This window comes from Macaca fascicularis, chromosome 6 (genome assembly GCF_037993035.2).
Source record: "Macaca fascicularis isolate 582-1 chromosome 6, T2T-MFA8v1.1".
Classification (NCBI taxonomy): Eukaryota; Metazoa; Chordata; class Mammalia; order Primates; family Cercopithecidae; genus Macaca; species Macaca fascicularis.
The window spans coordinates 123,701,022-123,720,854 of NC_088380.1; the positions used below are offsets into that span (position 1 = coordinate 123,701,022).

Sequence of the window (19,833 nt, forward strand, 5' to 3'; positions counted from 1 at the left end):
TATTATGCAGATTTGTTTGTGTGGTTGCTTTATAGTGTCAGTGATCTGTGTGTTTCAGTGTGTTTTTATAGTGGCTGGCAGTGGTCTTTTCTTTCTATATTTAGTGCTTCCTTCAGGAGCTTGTGTAACACAGGTCTGGTAGTAACAAATTCTCTCAGCATTTGCTTGTCTGAAAAGAGTCGTATTCCCACTTTGCTCATGAAGCTTAGTTTGGCCAGATATGAAATTCTGGGTTGGAATTTATTTTCTGTAAGAATGTTGAATATTGGCCCCCAATCTCCTCTAGTTTGTAGGATTTGAGCTGAAAGATCTGCCATCAGTCTGATGGGCTTCTCTTTGTAGGTGACCTCACCTTTCTTTCTAGCTGCCTTTAATATTTTTCTTTCATTTCAACTTTGGAGAATCTGATGATTATATGTCTTGGGGATGATCTAGTGAAGTGGATTGGTGCAAAAGTAATTGCAGTTTTCGCATTGTTGAGATTTGTCATTTGATGTTGGAATATATTTTTAAATAAATGTGTTTATGCTATACATCATTTTAATGTACATTTCTCACTTTATTTTTTTTGTGAATGACTTATTGCTTGCTATTCATTTTATGTTTATTTTAGACTATCAAAATGATGTTAGACAAAAAGTAAGTTTGAGCGATTTTCTCATTCAAGTTCAAAATGAGTCAAAAAGCAGCAGTGTCAACTCACAACATCAACAATGCATTTGGCTCAGAAACTGTTAATGAACATACAGTGCAGTGGTGGTTTAAGAAGTTTTGCAAAGGTGATGAGAGCCTTGAAGATGAAGAGCATTATGGCCAGCCATCAGAAGTTGACAATGACCAATTGAGAGCAATCATTAAAGCTGATACTCTTACAACTATGTGAGAAGTTGCCAAGGAACTGAATGTTGACCATTCTATGGTTTTTCAGCATGAGAAACAAATTGGAAAGGTGAAACAACTCAATCAGTGGGTGCTTCATGAGCTGAGCAAAAATAAAAAATTCATCATTTTGAAGTGTTGTCTTCTCTTATTCTATGCAATGATAATAAATCATTTCTCTATTGGATTGTGACATGAGATGAAAAGTGGATTTTATACAACAACCAGTAACAACCACCTCAGTGGTTAGACTGAGAAGAAGCTCCAAAGCACTTCAAAAAGCCAAACTTGCACCAAATAAAGGTCTTGGTCACTGGTTGGTTGTCTGTTGCCTGTCTGACCCACTACAGCTTTCTGAATCCTGGCACAACCACTACATCTGAGAAGTATGCTCAGCAAATTGATGAGATGCACTGAAAACTGCAATGCCTACAGCCAGCATTGGTCAACAAAGAGGGCCCAATTATTCTCCATGACATTGCCTGACTTCATGTTGTGCAACTAACACTTCAAAATTGAACAAATCGGGCTACAAAGTTTCACCTCATCTGCTATATTCAACTGACCTCTCGCCAAATGATTACCACTTCTTCAAGCATCATGACAACTTTTTACAGGGAAAATGCTTCTACAACCAACAAGATGAAGACAATTCTTTCCAAGAGTTCATCAAATCCCAAAGCATGGATATTTATGCTACAGGAATAAACTTATTTCTTGTTGGCAAAAATGGGTTGATTATAATGGTTCCTATTTTGATTAATAAAGATGTGTTTGAGCCTAGTTATAATGATTTAAAATTCATGATCCAAAACTACAATTACTTTTGTACCAACCTAATATCTTACTGAGGTTGTCTGCATTTCCTGAATTTGAGTGTAGGCCTCTCTAGCTAGGTTGGGGAAGTTCTTATGGATGAAATATGTTTTCCAAGTTCTTATACTCTCCCCATAGTTTTCAGGGCTATCAATAAGTTGTAGATTTGGTCTCTTTACATAATATCGTGTTTCTCAGAGATTCTATTTATTCCTTTTTATTATTTTTTCTCTATTCTTGTCTTCTGGTCTTTATTTCAGAAAGCCAGTCTTCAAGCTCTGAGATTCTTTCTTCAACTTGGCCTATTCTCCTATTAATACTTGTAATTACATTATGACATTCATGTAGTCCGTTTTTCAGCTCTACTGGGTTGATTTTTTTCTATACTGGCTCTTTTGTCTGTCACCTTCTGTATCATTTTATTGTGATTTTTAGCTTCCTTGGATTAAATTTTGATGTTCTGCATCTCAGTGATATTTATTCCTATCCATATTTTGAATTTCATTTCTGTCATTTCAACTATCTCAGCCCAGTTCAGAACCCTTGCTGCAGAGGTAGTACTGTCTTTTGGAGGAAAGAAGGCATTCTGGCTTTTTGAGTTGTTAGAGTTTTTCCACTGGGTCTTTCTCATCTTTGTGGACTGATGTTTCTTAGGTCTTTGAAATTGCTGACTTTTGAATGTGTTTTTATTCTTTTATTTGATGACCTTGAGAGTTTGATTGTGGTATATGGTGGGTTTAATTGATTGGCTTCATTTCTGGAAGATTTTAGGGGGACCAATGCTCAACTCCCAACTTTTGGACTGAATTCTCTAACTCTGGGGAACTTGTATCAGGCTCTGACTTTGTTCTCTGGCTCCTCAAATTTAGGAATCCACTGCATTGTGTGGAGCTGAGGTGCTTCTAGATTACTGGCCACTGCACTCTGATGGTTGGTGCCAGTCAAAGCATTTTGTAGTGCTGTGTCAATGAGATCTGTCCTTGTTTACATGTGCCAGTAGCAGCATCAGCAATAACTTAGCAGGGCATACACTCATCAGCTGCTGCAGGTTGCTAACAGTTGCCAGGGTACCTGCCTCCATGTAGGCATTCACAACAGTGGCAGTGACAGCATGACTCAGGGGGGTGGGGATGCCTGCAGCATCTGTGCACGTGATCATGTTGGTTGTGGTGTCAGCATGGGAAAGGGACACTGAAAGACACATGTTTGTGTGCACTGTCTGTGCCCCCCCAGGCAGGGGTGATTGCTTAGGGCAAGGGAGGGTCCATTCTTCTCCGGTGCCTAATCTCACTCCTGTAGCTGTGTTTGCATTGGGGTGGAGTGCTGGCTGGCTCTGTGACCCCTAAGGCTCTGACTGCAATGGTGTTATGGTGGATCAACAGGGATGCCCTGCATTCCCACCACAGCACTGGCAAGGCAGGGCACATGCAAGCAGATACATGTTTTGCAAACATTTTCTCCCAATTATATGCTACCATTTTATTTTGTTGATTATTTCTTTTGCTGTACAGAAGCTTTTTAGTTTGATACAGTCCTACTTACTTATTTTTCTTTTGTTCTCTGAACTTTTGGTGTCATGTCCAAAAAGTCATTGCAAAGGCCAATGTCAAGAAGCATTTCACTTATGTTTTTTTTCTAGGAGTTTCAGGTCTTACATTTATGTCTTTAATGGATTTTTAATGAATTTTTGTATATGGTGTATCATAAGGGTCAAATTTCATTCTTTTGCATGCAAATAACCAGTTTTAACACCATCATTTACTGAAAAGACTATCATTTCTTCATTTTGTTTTCTTGGTGCCCTTATCAAAAAGTAGTCAGCTATATATTTGATTAGATTTATTTCTAGGTTCTCTATTGTGTTTGCTTGATCTATGTGTCTATTTTATGCCAGTATCATACTGTTTTGATTATTATAATATTGTAACATAATTTGAAATCAGGAAGTGTGATGCTCCTAACTTTATTTTTTTCTCAAGATTGCTTTGGCTATTTGAGGTCTTTTGTGGTTCTGTATTAATTATAGGATTCTTTCTATTTTTATGAAAAATGCATTAAATTTGTTTATTATTTTAGGTGGTATGGATATTTTAACAATATTATTCTAATTTACGAACACAAGATATCTTCCCATATATTTGTGTCTTCTTTAATTTCTTTTTATCAATGTTTTATAGTTATCAGTGTATAGGCTTTTTAGCTCCTTGGTAAAATGTATGTCTAAGTATTTTTTATAGTTATTGTAAATGAGATTGTTTTATTGATTTCCTTTTAGATAGGTCATTATTGATGAAAAGAAATGCAACTAATTTTTGTGTGTTGGTTCTGCATCCTGCAACTTTATTGAATTTATCAGTTCTAGTAGGTTTTTTGGAGGGTAAGGGGAGGGTTATTGTTGACTGGATGCCAAACATTGTAAATTTTATTTTTTGGATGCTGAATATTTATATATTCTTAAAAATATTTTTGTATTTTGTCCTGGGAAATAGTTTGATTCTTTTGAGTATTAATTTTAAAATTCTTTAGGTAGGTCCAGAACAGGCCTTAGTCTGAGGTTGATTGTTCTGCATTGTGAGTCAAGACCTTCCTCATTATTCTATTCAATGCCCTGTGAATTATTAGTTTATTTTGATTTTTTCAGATGGTTTTCTCCCAGGCTTTGGGTAGTTTTTTGTTTGTTTGTTTGTTTTTTGATTTCTTTTGTTTTGTTTTTGCATATATACATTGGTCAGTACTTTGCTGAGTACTTGTAGGGGACCATTCATAGATATCTGATATTCTCTCTGTATACAGTTCTCTTCTCTCTGGCATTCTATCAATGCTCTATAGCTGCCTTTATCTCCCTAGATTCTCACCTCCATTTCTTCAATTCTGGGAGTCCTCTGAGTTAGACTTTGCTTTTTTTTTCTATGTCTCCCCCTGAAATTCGTTTAAGGGCTATAGGTTGGGGCACTGAAGGGCTCATCATTTTTTTCTTTTTTAATGTCTCTGAGGTATCACTGTCCTTTGTTGTCTTATGTCCAGTGTATTGGATATTATTCTGTCAACTATTTTGTATGGAATTTTTGTTTGTTTCAAGTGGGATGGGAAATCTGGTTCCTGTTACTTCATCTTGGTTGGATTTATATTTTTTGTTGCCTATTTGTAGAGATAAATTTTCTCATTGATGGTGACTCCCAAGATTTTGAATACATCATTATTGAAAAATCTGGACCAAGAATTGTATCTAGCCATTTAAAGCATTAAACTTAATATTGAAAAACTGTATTCATGAAAGCAAGCCAGATTCTCATTAAATATTTTAAAATATTTTATTTGGACATATCATTCACATTTAATAATTATTAACTTCTCTAGAACTTTGCATTTTGTGCTTATAATTACATAAGAAAATGTAATGAATTTCAAAATCAATTCCAATTTAGATTCCCTTAAATCTCTCTAGTTTTCCCCAGAGTGCTATACAAATATTATAATTTTTTATTTGTACAATTACATGAAAAATGTTTGGAAGCTTTGACTTTAAAAATCTGATTCAAGCAGCAAACTGTCTCTCTTGAAAAATGCCTACAGAAATCCAATTTTATATATAATTTGGGAGCACCTTTAGAACTTCCTGAAAAATGATTCATGGGCTTCTTCAGTCAAGCCTTTCTGTTCTGGTGAAAAGAGGGGCTGCAGGCTAGCTTTCAGTAATATTGTCTCTCTCAGCTGAGCATTTGAAAAATATTTGTTAGGACTGAATTCAACATTAAGAGTAAAAATGCATCTTTAGCAAGGGCTGGGTTCTACTGTCAGTACTTACAGCTGAAATCATGTACAGTTAAATTTACTTTTGAAAATCTCTTGATTCTCCTGTAAAGTGAAATATCCATGTTTGTGTATACAATCCTATTTTTTGGTTCATAAACATGCTGAACTCTGAGAATCCCTGAGTTTTAAAGAAAAAAGGGAATTTCTATTTATAGATGTTTGGGTTACTAAAATATTACTGCCTAAGCTTTTCAATCTCTAGGTTAAATAGGATAAAGTTGGAAATGTCTAATGTGAACCAGAAGGTACAGTGTTTAGTTGAAATCATTTTAAGTGTAAACATCTATAACCTAAATACATGTAAATAGATTACTTTGTTATTGTGAGGATTAAATAAAATATTGGAATCTTGTTTTATGAAGATTGGTGGAAAGTGAAAGTGATTTGTGTTCTAAAGTTAGGGTAGGGTTTTTTTTTTTTTTTGAGAGCTCCCAATGTCAACTGAAATATCATTGCAAATATCTATAATATTTGATTCACCCCTAAGCATGAAATAAAGCATGACCTTGTAAATTTTGAAAGTCTTTAAAGTTAATGTTTTTTATATTTTAGGACATTACAAAGTTCAAATGCCTTAAGAGTTAGGCATGTATATGTCTATGTAACTTACAAGATAAAATGCAAAATCTAAGCACATAATTCATGAGTAAAAGCCACAAACTTTTCTGAGCAAGGGATTCCATAATATGCCCTAAGATACTACCTCCTTTTAAAGTTTTGAAACCCCCTTTTATGGGGAATACAATAACAACTTCAACTCAGTAGTCAGGGAAATAAGAAGACTCTTTCTAATTGTGAGAAAAATAAGAACTGAATAGCCATAGTTTACTGGGGTCTTCTTACATAAGAATGCATCTTATAACAGTGGGATAATTTAGAAATATGCACAAATGATTAAAAAAAGTACATGCCTCAAAAGATTTCTTGTTTAGGCGTACACATGCATATGCTAAAATATTATGCACAAGAAAATAGGCAAGGACAAAACAAACTAAAAAATATTTGAGTACTGATGGTGCTTGGTTATTTCTGGCCTGAAGCAAAGAGATAGGCTGGGGGTGGAACCCATCTGTAGAGTCAGTGTAGGTCTCACTATGTTCTACTTTTTGACTTGGGTGATGGGTTTACAGATACTCATTTTTATTACTATGCTTTACAAGTAATATATTCATTACATCCATTCTTTGAAATAGTAAATATTAGATTTAAAATAATAATTAAGGATATTATAAACTTGAGGAAAAAATTATACTATTAATATTTTTGTGTTAAAATGTTATATCAATATTATTGATATTTTAAGTAGTTATAAATATGTAAGAGAATATGTCATAAGCTTGGCAGCCCCTTACCTCTAATGGAAAATGTGTAACTGAGTAATTGATTCAGCATTCTGATGTTCAGAAAGTTTACCAAGTGATTAAACATTGTTGAGATATTAATATTATTAGATTCATTATATTTATAAACTAATTCATTATGTTTATGAGTTACTTAATTTGATAATTTGTGTTTATTAAGTCAGAGAAAAGAACTTTAAGAAGGAAGTAAAAGTCATAAATTTAAGAAATGTATTTAACATGTTTGAAGGTGTGTAGCTAAGACTTAATACAACCAAATATTATTCAAAGTTACTTAAATAGCTGCTGAAATCTGTTAGATTTATAAGTAGATGGTATGATTGGTAATCTAAATTTCTAAGCTTAAGGAAGAATCAGGATTTCTAAACTTTTTTATTTTAATAAATTTAACAGTAATGTTTAAACTAAAACTAAACTTCCAATCAATATTTTCTGGGAATAAAATAACATATTCATAACAAGTATTTAAAATATATTTAGACAACCTTCCCAGATAAATGCAGAATCTTGGTTTTTAATAATCATTAAAGCTGGGGTAGGGTTGAAATCATCTTATGAACACGTAGGTACCTGAACAGAAGGCCACAGTAGTTTCCTAATAGGAAGGCCACTTTCTGCTAGGAGATGAGTCAATCAATTCTAGCATGCTTAGTCAAACCTTCCTTAAAATGAGTTTGGGTTCATTGTGATGCAAAGATATACTGTAATCATAGCCTCAAATTTTATAACACAAAGGAAGAATGCAACCTCTTTGTCCTGGGGAAACAATTCAAATTAGCTCTTACAAAATAGCCACCTCCACTTTTAAACCATGAAAATAACATAGACTATTAATGAAGACCAACTCAAAAGTCTACTATTCAATTCAATGAATTAATGAATAAGTTTCTGTCATAAAACTGTTAGCCATTACAGTTAAAGGTGAGGTCTTTTCAAAAGGATGACACCGGTTTTCATATATAGCCATGCACTGCAGAATGTTTCGGCCAATGGCAGACTGCATAGATGATGGTAGTGCCATAAGATTATTATATCATATACCTTTTAAATATAATATTGTATTTATTTTATTGCTACATTAGAAGTGAAAATAAACTGTGAGAAGCTACAAAAATGTGCAACCTCATGAAGATTATGTAGCAACGGAGGTGCCCACTGTAGAAGGTTAAAATTGCCTTATCTTGTAGGAGGTAAAAGGACTATACACACAAAGGGCATCAATGGTAAGATTATTGACAGCATCTGCCATCTGGAATTAATGCATCAATGGGAAGTTTAAAAGTACGTTTAAGGGCTGGGAGCCGTGGCTCACACCTGTAATACCAGCACTTTGAGGTCATGAGGTCAGGAGTTCGAGACCAACCTGGCCAACATGGCAAAACCCTGTCTCTACTAAAACTACAAAAATTAACTGGGCTTGGTGGTGGGCACCTGTAGTCCCACCTACTTGGGAGCCTGAGGCAGGAGAATCACTTGAACCTGGGAGGCGGAGACTGTAGTGAGCTGAGATCGCACCACTGTACTCTAGTCTGGGTGACAGAGCGAGACTCCATCTCAGAAAAGAAAACAAAACAAAAAAGTAAGCTTAAGGAAACATTGGCCATTTCTGACCTCTTAGCCAAGGTGTACAGATGAGAAGACAATGGAAAATGTCTCACATTTCTACAAATGCACTGGTTTACAAAACCGACACTCTCAAACGATGTTGAAATTTGCCCGTGGGAGGAGATCCCTATTTTAGAATGTTTGAATACACTGATTCTCCTGCTGGATAGTTTCCTTTGACAGAAGAGTATTTTTTTCTTTGTTTTTAATTTTCTTCAGTTTTTCCCTGTCAAAGTTCCCCACTTTTGACATGTTTGGCTTATCACTCATCTTGACTAAGGAAAACCTGTGGCTCACTCTAGACTAGATAGTAGCACCATACTCTTACTGTGTTTTCTTCTATGGTTAGATAGACAAATAGCATTGTGTTCCAATTGCCTACTGTATTCAGTGCAGGTTGGTGTACAGGTTGGTGGCCCAGGAGCAATAACCTGGGTTTATAGTAGAATATGCCATCTAGGTTTGCATAAGTGCACTCTATGATTTTCACACAATGATGAAATCATCTAATAACACATTTCTCAGAATGTGTCCACATCGTTAAGCAACACGAGACTGTAATTGTTTTGTTTCTGGCTGCTATAAATGACAACATCAGCAGTTGAACAAGGCTGGTTTTGATTGTAATCATAAAAGTAATCAAAAAGTAACATTTGTAAATTTAAAAGAAAAAAGCTTATATTTTCTACAGAAGGAAGATTTACATCCAAAATTGTTTTTAAATAAGTTACAAGTTTGAAGAAATGGGCATAATCAGGTTTCAGATGGATCCCTTTTGAATCTCAACCCAGGAGCAGAGAAGATGACAGTTGAGAAAATCTTGGGCTAGTTGTTATCTTGTGTGCAGTTTTCTTAGGGTGTTCTTGGGTCTTTTACTTAAAGCCTTAAGACATTACATAACAATGAGCTTGGAAATAGTGTTTTTCTCTTTGATATATAATTAAATATATTTATTATTTAATAATAAATACCTAGTTTGCAGTTGTGGAGTCTATAATTCAGTTCTGCAATGACATTGGTGGGAGTATTAAGTAATGAGTGCAGAGAATTGAACAAATGTAACACAACTGTTAACTTTCATTCTGAAACTTCAGATCTTTTATAAATTACATCGTCATCACTAGTCACCTACGAAGTTAAAAACCTGTTCTATAGCAAGAGACAGAATTGAAGAGACTTGCTGAAGGTCACCGAAGACTGAGGTTTTTATTATCCAAGAGGACAGAATTAAAAATATTTGAACATGGATGCCTACTTTGAACTCAAATGAAGAATGGTTTGCTCTTTGGGAAGAATCTGGAGATCAATTCACGAATGTAGGGATGACTTCTATTTACTCATGGGATGAGGATAGAATGTAAACATATGTTTAAGCATGAAGTGGATTGGAGTTACCTTAAGAGCAAGGTGTTATGCTACTTAGGAGACACAAAACAACATGATGAGTCAGGCTATAGTATGTATTTGGAAGACAGAGAGAGTGGTGGGTGGTGGGGGGAGAGAGAGAGAGAGAGAGAGATAATGAGAGTTAGACAAAAAGATATATAAAGAGAATGAGAAAATAATATTCCCTATAATTATGCCAAATTATTGACATATTTTCTTAAAAAATAAATTCACAGATCACAGTTATAGAAAAATGCATTGCTGTATTTTTATCCAAGCGTTCATTATATAAGGATAGAAGACTGTGCATTTAATTATGTGAATAGCACTTAATGTCATGTAATCTTGTTTGAAGACTTATTTATTTGATCTCCTTTAGACAAAGTGATAATTCAATTTGCTTTAGCTTTGTTAGAAAACCCCTCATCTTCTAATTATATCTGTTGGTGCATGAGTAGACACAGAGCAACAGATAACACACTGACAACTTGCACACCTAGGGGCGAATATCTGTTATCACAACTCGTAGAGTTTAGACCAAACATTAGTGAAATTGATGTGTTTTTCTAGGGATGAAGTAGCAGAAAAGACTTTTTAGAAGAAAGAACTTGTCTTCTAAAATATAGGAAGCTATTCAGAGAGAAATATATTTAGACTAAAATTAATTAAAACAGATGCATAATGAAATAACTTAAAATAAGCAATGGAAATATGCTCCTCATGAAGGATAAAGTTCCTAGCTTTGTATGTGAGCAAAATGTACCTTCTTGAAAATTTTTCTAGGAGAAATGAGAGCCACATTTTCAGCACTGGCAGAGAATTTTAATTATCAGAGCAAGCTGAAGAATTAATGGGCATAGCTCTAGAATGTGAGTAAAATAAATCATGTTCCCCAATGACCGATTTCTACTTAATTTTCTGCTGGAAATGAATAGTCCTGAAATTCTGATTACTCTTATTTTAGTGATGTCCAGTGTCCCTGCATTAATTTAGGGGTATCAGTCATTGTTGTATTCAAAACAACAAATACGTCTCAATTCAACGAATCACCAAGAATGACATAATTTATAGTGAATATCAAAATATGCATCAAAGTTTGCTCAAACAATAAAGATTCATGACTGTGAGATATAAACTGTGGATAATGAATTTGTGACTTGGGGAAGTTTTCATATAATACTGTGGAAAAAGGTATATCAAACATTTAAAAAATGAGTGTATGCTGGTGTTCTTATATAAGGAGAGAAATAAAAAATCCTTTATTTCTTCATAAAACAGAGAACTTTTATCCTATAGTGCCTGTGACCTTAACCTCAAAAAAGAAATGAATATTACCTCCCCCTGTTTCCCATCCCTGCAATCAACTTTTTTTTCTGCCAAGGAGAAAATCTGTTGTCAAATTACCCTATTGTCCTGAGCGATGGACAAATAACAGAAAAGCTTTGAACCCATAAAACATATTTCATCCACAAAGTAAAAAACACTTCAAAAAAGAATAACTCATACATTCACATAATCACCAAATCTCCTGTTCTTGCTGGGGTGGTGATGGGGTTAGGGTAAAATGTTGTAATTACGTGTTCTACTATATTCAAGGAAAAAATTAAACTTAGAAAAGTAAATATTCTCAGATAAGGAAGGATTGAAAATATCACAGATGACTCAATGGGACTCAAAGCTTATTAAACTCAGTGATGAGCAAGTGGTTGAATGTGGATTTAGAAGAAATGGGAGTACACTAGGATTGGGACTGGGTAAGAGAGGAGCCTCAAATGACTCTGAAGATTGCACAAATGCCTCATTGCAGTTGTGCACTGGAGATGCTCCTTGGCCTCATCTTAGTGTCAGCAATCCTACTGCTAGGGCAGTAGTCCTGCCTGGTCTGATGTAGCACTGCTGACTACCCTTGGATATGTGCTCCTCATTCTCTCTCTCTCTCTCTCTGTCTCTCCCTCTCTCTCTCTACCATGTGTGTGTGTGTGTGTGTGTGTGTGTGTGTTTAGGGGTGTGTAGTGGTAGTGGTGATGTTGAATTTGATTGTGTCCAGACTGGGAGGAAATCCTGGGATATGATAGGCATTGGCCAGGGGTGCCAAATGTCTGGGCCGCACCAGCAGTTACCATGCACTTGCAGCCTTCCAGGTGCTCTGCTAAGCACATGACTTACTGTATCTCCTTTAGTCCTTACACACTCTTTAAATATGTATTATATAACAGAAGAACTTTGCAGAGGCCATATGTATTTCAGGGTCAGGGTCTATGATTTGAACTCAGTCTAGTGTGACTCCAAAGGCAGTGCTCTCTATTCTGTGGTGGTATTTATCCATCTCATTTGTTAATTCAGAGAGTTCAGTTCCACAGCACTAGGTCTATTCTAAGACAGGGCAGTCTCATACATTTGGCAATGGAAAAGAAAATTTAGTATCTTATGATCCCCAAGTCATGATTCAGAAAACTATAGTGTAGATACTAAACATGAACAGGTCATTGTGACTATTTTATTGTGATAATATTCAAATATATGACATTTTCTTTAGTGATATTTGCGTTTTTAATGGAATTATAAGGAACCCTATTTGTTCCCTACCCAATAAGCATTCCAACCCTTTTTTTCTTTCTAGTAGAATTTCAATTTTATTTAGGTATCAACCCTTTTCCAGTCCACCTCTTTGACTCAGAGGATACTAAATCCAAGCTTAACTTCAGATGTGGTTTCTGATTGATTTACTGGTGGTAATCCCATCCCCACTAGCAACAATTGGTCCAGGAACCCAAACTCGAGCTAATTAGTTAATGAAAACTACATTGTATTCTTAGTCCAGGCATGGGTACTGATGTAAATTGGCCCAGTTCATTTGAAAGGAAGAGCTTCAATTGCATAATTGTGAAAGTCTGTCTTCTCTTTCTCTGGATGCTGCTATAGTTGTCACTGGCCTCCATCCGACAATCTAAAATGAACACAAAATTTCAGTTAAACAGAAGAAACAAGTCCGGGAGCCCTATTGTACATCATGATGACTATGGTTAATAACAATATATTGTATACTTAAAAACTGGTGAGTAGATTTTAAGTATTCTCACCACACAAAACATGACAGGTGTGTGAGGTAATGCACAAGTTGAATAGCTTGATTTAGCGATTCAACAATGTATACATATAACAACGCACCATATTGCATACCATAAATATATGTAATATACAATGTACTGTACACCATAAATATATACTTTATATATGTATACAAATATATATTCAACACTGTGTACATATATAAAAGCATCATATTGTATACCATAAATATATATACATATTATATATAATATAAATAAACATATATATTATAGATAATGCTTTGATGATGTATACATTGTTGCTTTGTTATATGTATGCAATGTTGAATCACTAAATCAAGCTATTTAACATGTGCATTACCTCACACACCTGTCATGTTTTTGTGTGGTGAGAACACTTAAAATCTACTCACCAGTTTTCAAGTATATATAGTATATATTATGTAATATATAGTGTGTATATATATATTTTTTCTACCTGTCAATTTTAAAAATGAAACCTAGATGATGCAGTGAAAGGCAGGTCAGGGAGAAGAAGACAACCTGGGCTTTTTATAGTCTCACCGAGTCACTGAATCAGCAGAATCTGGGCTTTCTGTTTTTTTATGAGACAATAAATGTGTTTACTGTCTAAATCAATTTAAGTCTGAGTTTACTTTTACTTTCAGGAATGAGCTTCCAAGATGATGAGAGAATCGTTCATTTTTTGTCATCAAAATATCAATGCCAATATTATCGGGTTACTCATAACATTAGTTGGAATTTGGAATGTAACCATTTTAAAAGCATACATATAAATATTTATGTAGACTTTTTACATACATTTGTGCATAAATATGTACATATTATATAGAAATATACATAATATACATGGCAGTTAATTATGCTTCTACATTCATTTTTGTATAGGTAGGACATACATTATTAATCAATGTTTTATATTTTAAGCTCTTAATATATAGAAACTATAGTTCTAATTATTTGTTCTCTAAGATTCCCACTATAATCTTTTTGGTGAAAATTAATGCATTCTGAAATAGAGGGTCTCAATTAGCCATTCTGACAATCTATTCAGTTCTCAGGAGTCAATAATCTGAGTTTAGACTGAATTTTACAAAATATGAATGAGAAGAATAAATTATAAATTTTGAGGTTAAGTCTAAGTCATGTTCTAGTAGAAGATACAAAACCAAAACAAAGGGGAAGAAATGCAATGTGTTTGAAAATCAGTAAGGGTTGTTTTTGTCTTTCACTTGCCTTAAATTTCCTTGTTTGAATTATAGTAAGATCCTGTGAGTTTGATCTAGTCATCTCAACTTCCTGTCCAACAGCACTTTCTGCTTATCCCAAAGAAATATTCAAAAGGGAAGCAGGAGGTTTCTCAGGCAAAAACCAAAATGTCTTCCAGTTTCCTTGTGTAGTTTGAAACAGCAAATTCATGTAAGTGTATTCGGAAGATCTTTTTTGATAATTTGGAGACCATGCTTTGTAAATGATAAGCAATAATTTTTAAACCATATTTAAAAACATTCAAACCAAATCTACATAAATAAAAGGCTATTAATTACCTGGCAAAAAAAGGCCCCTCACCATTTGGCAAAAATCACTTTAATATTTGTGGAGCCCCTGATGCCCCAAGTGTCAGGATTCCAAAGTTTGATAATGGCTGTACTAAGGCTGAATCACATTCAACTTAAGGAATTCTAGAAATTAAGAGCCTGGAGCCACTAGAAGTTCCTAAATATAGAGTTTGAAAAGGACTAGAATTTAATAACGTCCATGAATTGGACGAGTTTGTTGCAAGATGGATAAGGAGGATGTTATACATGTGTATAACATAAGTAGATACACTACCAAGCCATGGGGTAGTTTTGATATTATACCAATTGGTGAACTCCAGGGAACATTTTTTAAAAATCCTACTATATTAAAAGTGGACTTAAATTACTACATCAACTTCCTTACTCCACCTTATACAATGTATTATTTTTCATTTCTGCATCATATGGATTCCTGGTGGAAACAAAATTTGATGCAGCGCTGCCCTTAAGGCAGACAATCAAATTAAAATGAAACTGGGTACTTTGCTAAGTACCCACTAGCAAAAGGGTCTTAATAATTTGCTGTTACCACTCTGGAAAACAATTACTTTACCAGCTGACTAGTTGTTTTAGCAGGAAAAGTCCAGTTTAATGTTATAAAAATTGAACAATGGCAATACGTTTGCATTACATGATATTAATGATAGGTATATTCATCCTGCTTTCCCCTAGATGTAGCCATATTAAACTAAATTTCACCTATATAACTGTAAATTTTAATATCTTACCAAGCCAAACATGAAAGATTATTTCAGGAGGTTATTAGAAATACTTAGGGGCTCTTAGAATTGCTCAGCTAAAGTACCAATTGGCATTTACTTGTTCTTGTTTCAGAATTTTGTTATATTTCTGACATTTATCCCACCATTTATTTGTGAGTGGTGAGAAATTAGTATATCTAAATGTGAGTTCTTGTGGTAAGATGGATTTATAATTTAATTATTTGAGGTGGAACAAAACACTAATTTGGAGTTTGGAAAGCTTTGGAATATCAGAAAACCTTGCAAATCTACATTTTTCTTATCTCTAGAAAATAATGAAAGGTCCTCATTGTATAGAACCTGTTTGACAGTAATGAGGTGATGTATTTGAAAACAATTTTTAAAAAGGCAATGTGCTATATACTATTGTAGGATTTTATTTACATACTTGAGAACTAGCATGATCAGTTTGAATGCTTTCAGCTGCAAGTAATAGAATCTGCAGTTTCAAATGGCTTAAACATAAGGACATTTATTACCTTAATTAACAACAAGTCCATGAGTAGGGTAGGTACAGGGTTTGCTAACTCAGCAGTTAAATGGAATGCTCATGGATCTGTTGAAAAGGTATTTTCCTTTTATAAAATCTTCCTACTCTTAGCTGGCCAGCCGACTCACCTCATGGTCAAATATAGCTGCATCTTTCTAGAACTTTGATGCCTTACACAAGACTTACCTTGAGTCTCTTTGAAGAATCTATGAAGCCATTCCCTGAAATCTTAATCTCCTTGCCAACAGAATTCTCTTCATTTATGCCCCCTTCTTAAGTTAACCGTTGTCAAGAAACACTGGATTGAAATGGCTGGTTTAGACTCAATGGGTCCCTCCTTTCTTCCCTTCTGGCCCAGGACTGGGAATGGAGAGTCAGTCTTTACTGACTGTGCACAGCAGTACTGAGACCAAGGTTGGGGCAAGGAAGAAGGAGAGGTACTGACCCTTGTGTAGTGACCAACAGTTGTTGCTAAAAATGACCTTAGATACAATCGGTTCTGTGTATGTTAGGGTACTTTATATTTTTAGCAAAACAAAACCCCTACCTAAATTGGCTTGATTAACAAAGGAGTTTTATTAGCTTAATAACAGAAAAGTCCAGAGTTCCAACTGATATCAGGCATAATTATATGCAGATGTTGAGGTGGTACTCTCATGGTTTCAGTCCCTTTTTCTATGAGCCTCTGGATTATGTCCCGTTCTGTAGATTGGCTTCATCATTGTCTTCAGTCTGGCTTTTTGGCAGCAGCATTGACAGCAGTGGTTTCAATTTTATAGCCTTATACTACATTATCTAGAGGAAAAGAGAACTTCTAGTCATTGTAGAAAAGGGAAGTTTAGATCCCAGGAACTCTAGCAAATGCCTTCTCATGGCCCACTGGTTCTAGCTGGGGTCTGTACTCATTCTTAAACCAATAGCTGTGACTAGGGGGTGAAATATGCTCATTTACCTAACTTGGCAAGGGCCCAACCCTGGAGTTTAGGCAGGGTCTGTAATATCTAGACCTCAACACAGATAATGGGGTTAGTTGGTTCATTGGTTGGTTCCTCAATCACAAGGAGACAAGGGAAATGGATGACAGGGAGGCTGTCAGAGTATGTCCAATGTGTAGTTAAATTACAGATAGCAAAGTCGACACACATAGACATCAAAATGGCTTGTACCAGCACATGTTGATTATAGACAGTGCCAGAATGTAGGATTTCTAACTCTCAAGGAGATGCCTCTTCCACTATGCCATATTTTTTTCCCTTTATCCTTGAATATTATCTCTCATCATAGTCTATTTATTTGTTTACTTATTTATTACAGTCTTATGAACATTTCTATTGTAGACTATTTTCCGTATTTGCACATTACATATATTTTCTTAGAACTGGAAGAGTTTTGGCTCCCCATAAATTGAGTTTTCCAGGTGTAAACATTGTTTCAAATCTGCTTTGTGCAGAATGTGCTTTGTCGTATTCTTCTCAATTTGATGTACTTCAGGAAATATAAAAGAAAGTTATGGTTTAACTCTTTTCCTATTGAAATAAACCCCTTCAAGACTCCCAACTATAACAAATCAGAGTATATATATTTTATTATATTCACAAATGTCTTTATGAATGAAGCTACAGTTAATAATCTCAAATTAATGCTTATACATTGGTTTATAAAAAAGATTATCATAATTTACAATCTGACATTTGTTCTACACTGTAACTGTAAGGTATATTCTGTTGCTTGACAGCTTGATTTGCAGAGGAAGACATTACATGTGAAGAAAATCTCATTTAGCTTCTTCCTTTGGTCTTAACTATTTGCTCAAAAAACCCGTGGGTAAATATCTAGCTATGATTCAGTTCAGACCAGCAGTTCTGTCATTTAAAATAAATTTCTACAGTGGGTTTGAGAGAAAATCCAGCACATTGAAGAGTATTACTTATCACAGTAAGGACAGTGTGACTTTATTATTTAATAAGAGTGAATACAACAACTGGATTTTGGACTTGGCATATTTGGAATAAAGTAAATATTGAGACAAGACTGTGAATCTTTGTCAGGGGAACCTGGATTTTGGTCTCAGTGAGCTACCAGTACACTTTTGAAGCCACAGGCAAGTAGCTCATTTGTCACATAAAGAGATGGCAAGGGGCTGCTGGTTGTCACATACTTTTCATAGCATAAACTTTTAAACAAAGAAAACTTTACGTGGAAGCCATTGCATAAACAAAGGCAAAAATGTTCCAGTTGAATCAATGGAAAGCTCAAAACTCGGCCAGAACCCTGTTCCACTTTTCTGCATTCCTTCTCCTCCTCCAGCTGCAACTGAAGTGCCTCAGCAGAACCCAGGACTCCACAAACTGGATTTTAACAAATTGTGGAAACAGATGATTTATTTTAGAAACATTATTTGAGCATCTACTAGGTGCCACTAAGTGGGGATACAACAGGGAGAAAATAAACCAAAACAAAGTTGCAGCTCTCCTGGAGATGATATTCTGAGAGGAAATGACCAAAAAGGCGAATAAATAAACAAACAAGATATTTTTGAAAAGTGATGAATAGAGTGCCACGATGGCATTTTTGGTGGGCCTGGGGACTTCACTGTTCAATGAGGGCAGACAGGAAGGTATCACTGAGTAGGTGACTTTCAAGCTGGCTCCTAAAAGATCTAGAGGGAGGAGCAAGCCGACTTGTTCCAGGAAAAAAAGAAAGGCCAGTGTGGCTGGAGTGTGAGGAGGGGGATATGCCATGTCAGCTCCAGGCTTTATATCATGTTGAAGTTTGAATTCCATAATAAAAACAATGAGAAACAATTTGATTATTCCAAAGAGGGAATAAGATCTAACAGTCGTTAAAATACTTCCTCTGGTTGCTGATTGGAGGAAGGAAAGACAGAAACCAGTTAAGAGAGTTTCCCAGGGGTCCAGTAAGAGCTGATGCTGATTTGCACGAGGGTGATGACAGTGTAGATGCAAAGAAAAGGGGGAAAAATAAAGTATATTTTGTAAACTGATTCAACAGGACTTCCTGATGGAGTAAATATGCGGAATGAGGGACTGAAGAGGAAACCTAGCTTTTTATTTGAGACGCTGGGTAAATGGGATGACTCTCCTGAAATGATTGGGGTTTGGGGAGAAAGAGGCTGCGTTTCCTGGAAATAAACAGTTTTGTGTAAGATTTATAAAGTTTGAGTTACCTTTTAGACATCTAAGTGGAGATGTCAAGTGGGCAATTTGATATATAAATCAGTGGAAAGTTCAGGGTGATATAAATTTTGGAGTCATTGGCATGCAGATGATATTTAACGCAAATGGAGGGGATGAGATCACCTAGGGAGAAGGAGTGGAGATAGAGAAAAGGAAAGTGTTGAGGCTTGAGATGTAAGGCACTTTAACATTTAGACCTCTTTAAGAAAATCTCGCAGGTCTTTCTTAGTGCAAAGATATCTAATTATAATTGTAAGAAATGTTCAATCTCCTTTACTGTATTTATTAAGCTCTTTCCACCTGCAACATTCTGTTATTGCCTCAGATTTTGTTTCTCTGTCTTTTGCTTCTTTCTCTCTTTCCTCTTAATTGGAAATATGTGAAAGTCACCGCTTAGCATGACATCATTAATCTATTTGTTACATATATTGTGATAGTAAGTTGGCATCTTCTTTTGTTGAAGTTATGGGCTAGTGGCTCTTAGTTATGGGACTAAATGGCTTTCAGCTGCTGCCTGTCAAGCATTTACATGAATGTTGATTTGTGGCCCATGAACTCACCAACATCCAGGACTCATCTTGGATACCGGGAACAACAGAATAAACCCTGTTTGGACAGTCACTTCCGAGGAGTCAACACTCAAAATCATGCCTCCATTTTCTGTGCCAGTTGAGAGGCCCATTGGCGAGTATTTTATCCTCTAATGGGGAATTAGGTAGGTAGCCTACTGGGAAGAAATAAATTTTACCTCTGTGTGCCAAAGGGGGTGGGCGAATTCATAAACTATAGTAGGCTGGGCTATCTATTGTCAAAAAGACATGATATTCTATGAAGATCCTTACTCATGGCTTTC

The 19,833-nt window shown here is 35.2% G+C and overlaps 1 protein-coding gene across 1 annotated transcript; it reads right to left on the minus strand.

Annotated features, from left to right (window-relative positions):
• Positions 1–8,606: 8,606 nt before the first annotated feature.
• On the minus strand, positions 8,607–8,744 carry LOC102140286 (thymosin beta-15A). The gene has a single exon (XM_045395085.1). It carries the CDS (start codon positions 8,742–8,744, stop codon positions 8,607–8,609), a length of 138 nt encoding a protein of 45 aa, XP_045251020.1.
• Positions 8,745–19,833: the final 11,089 nt, after the last annotated feature.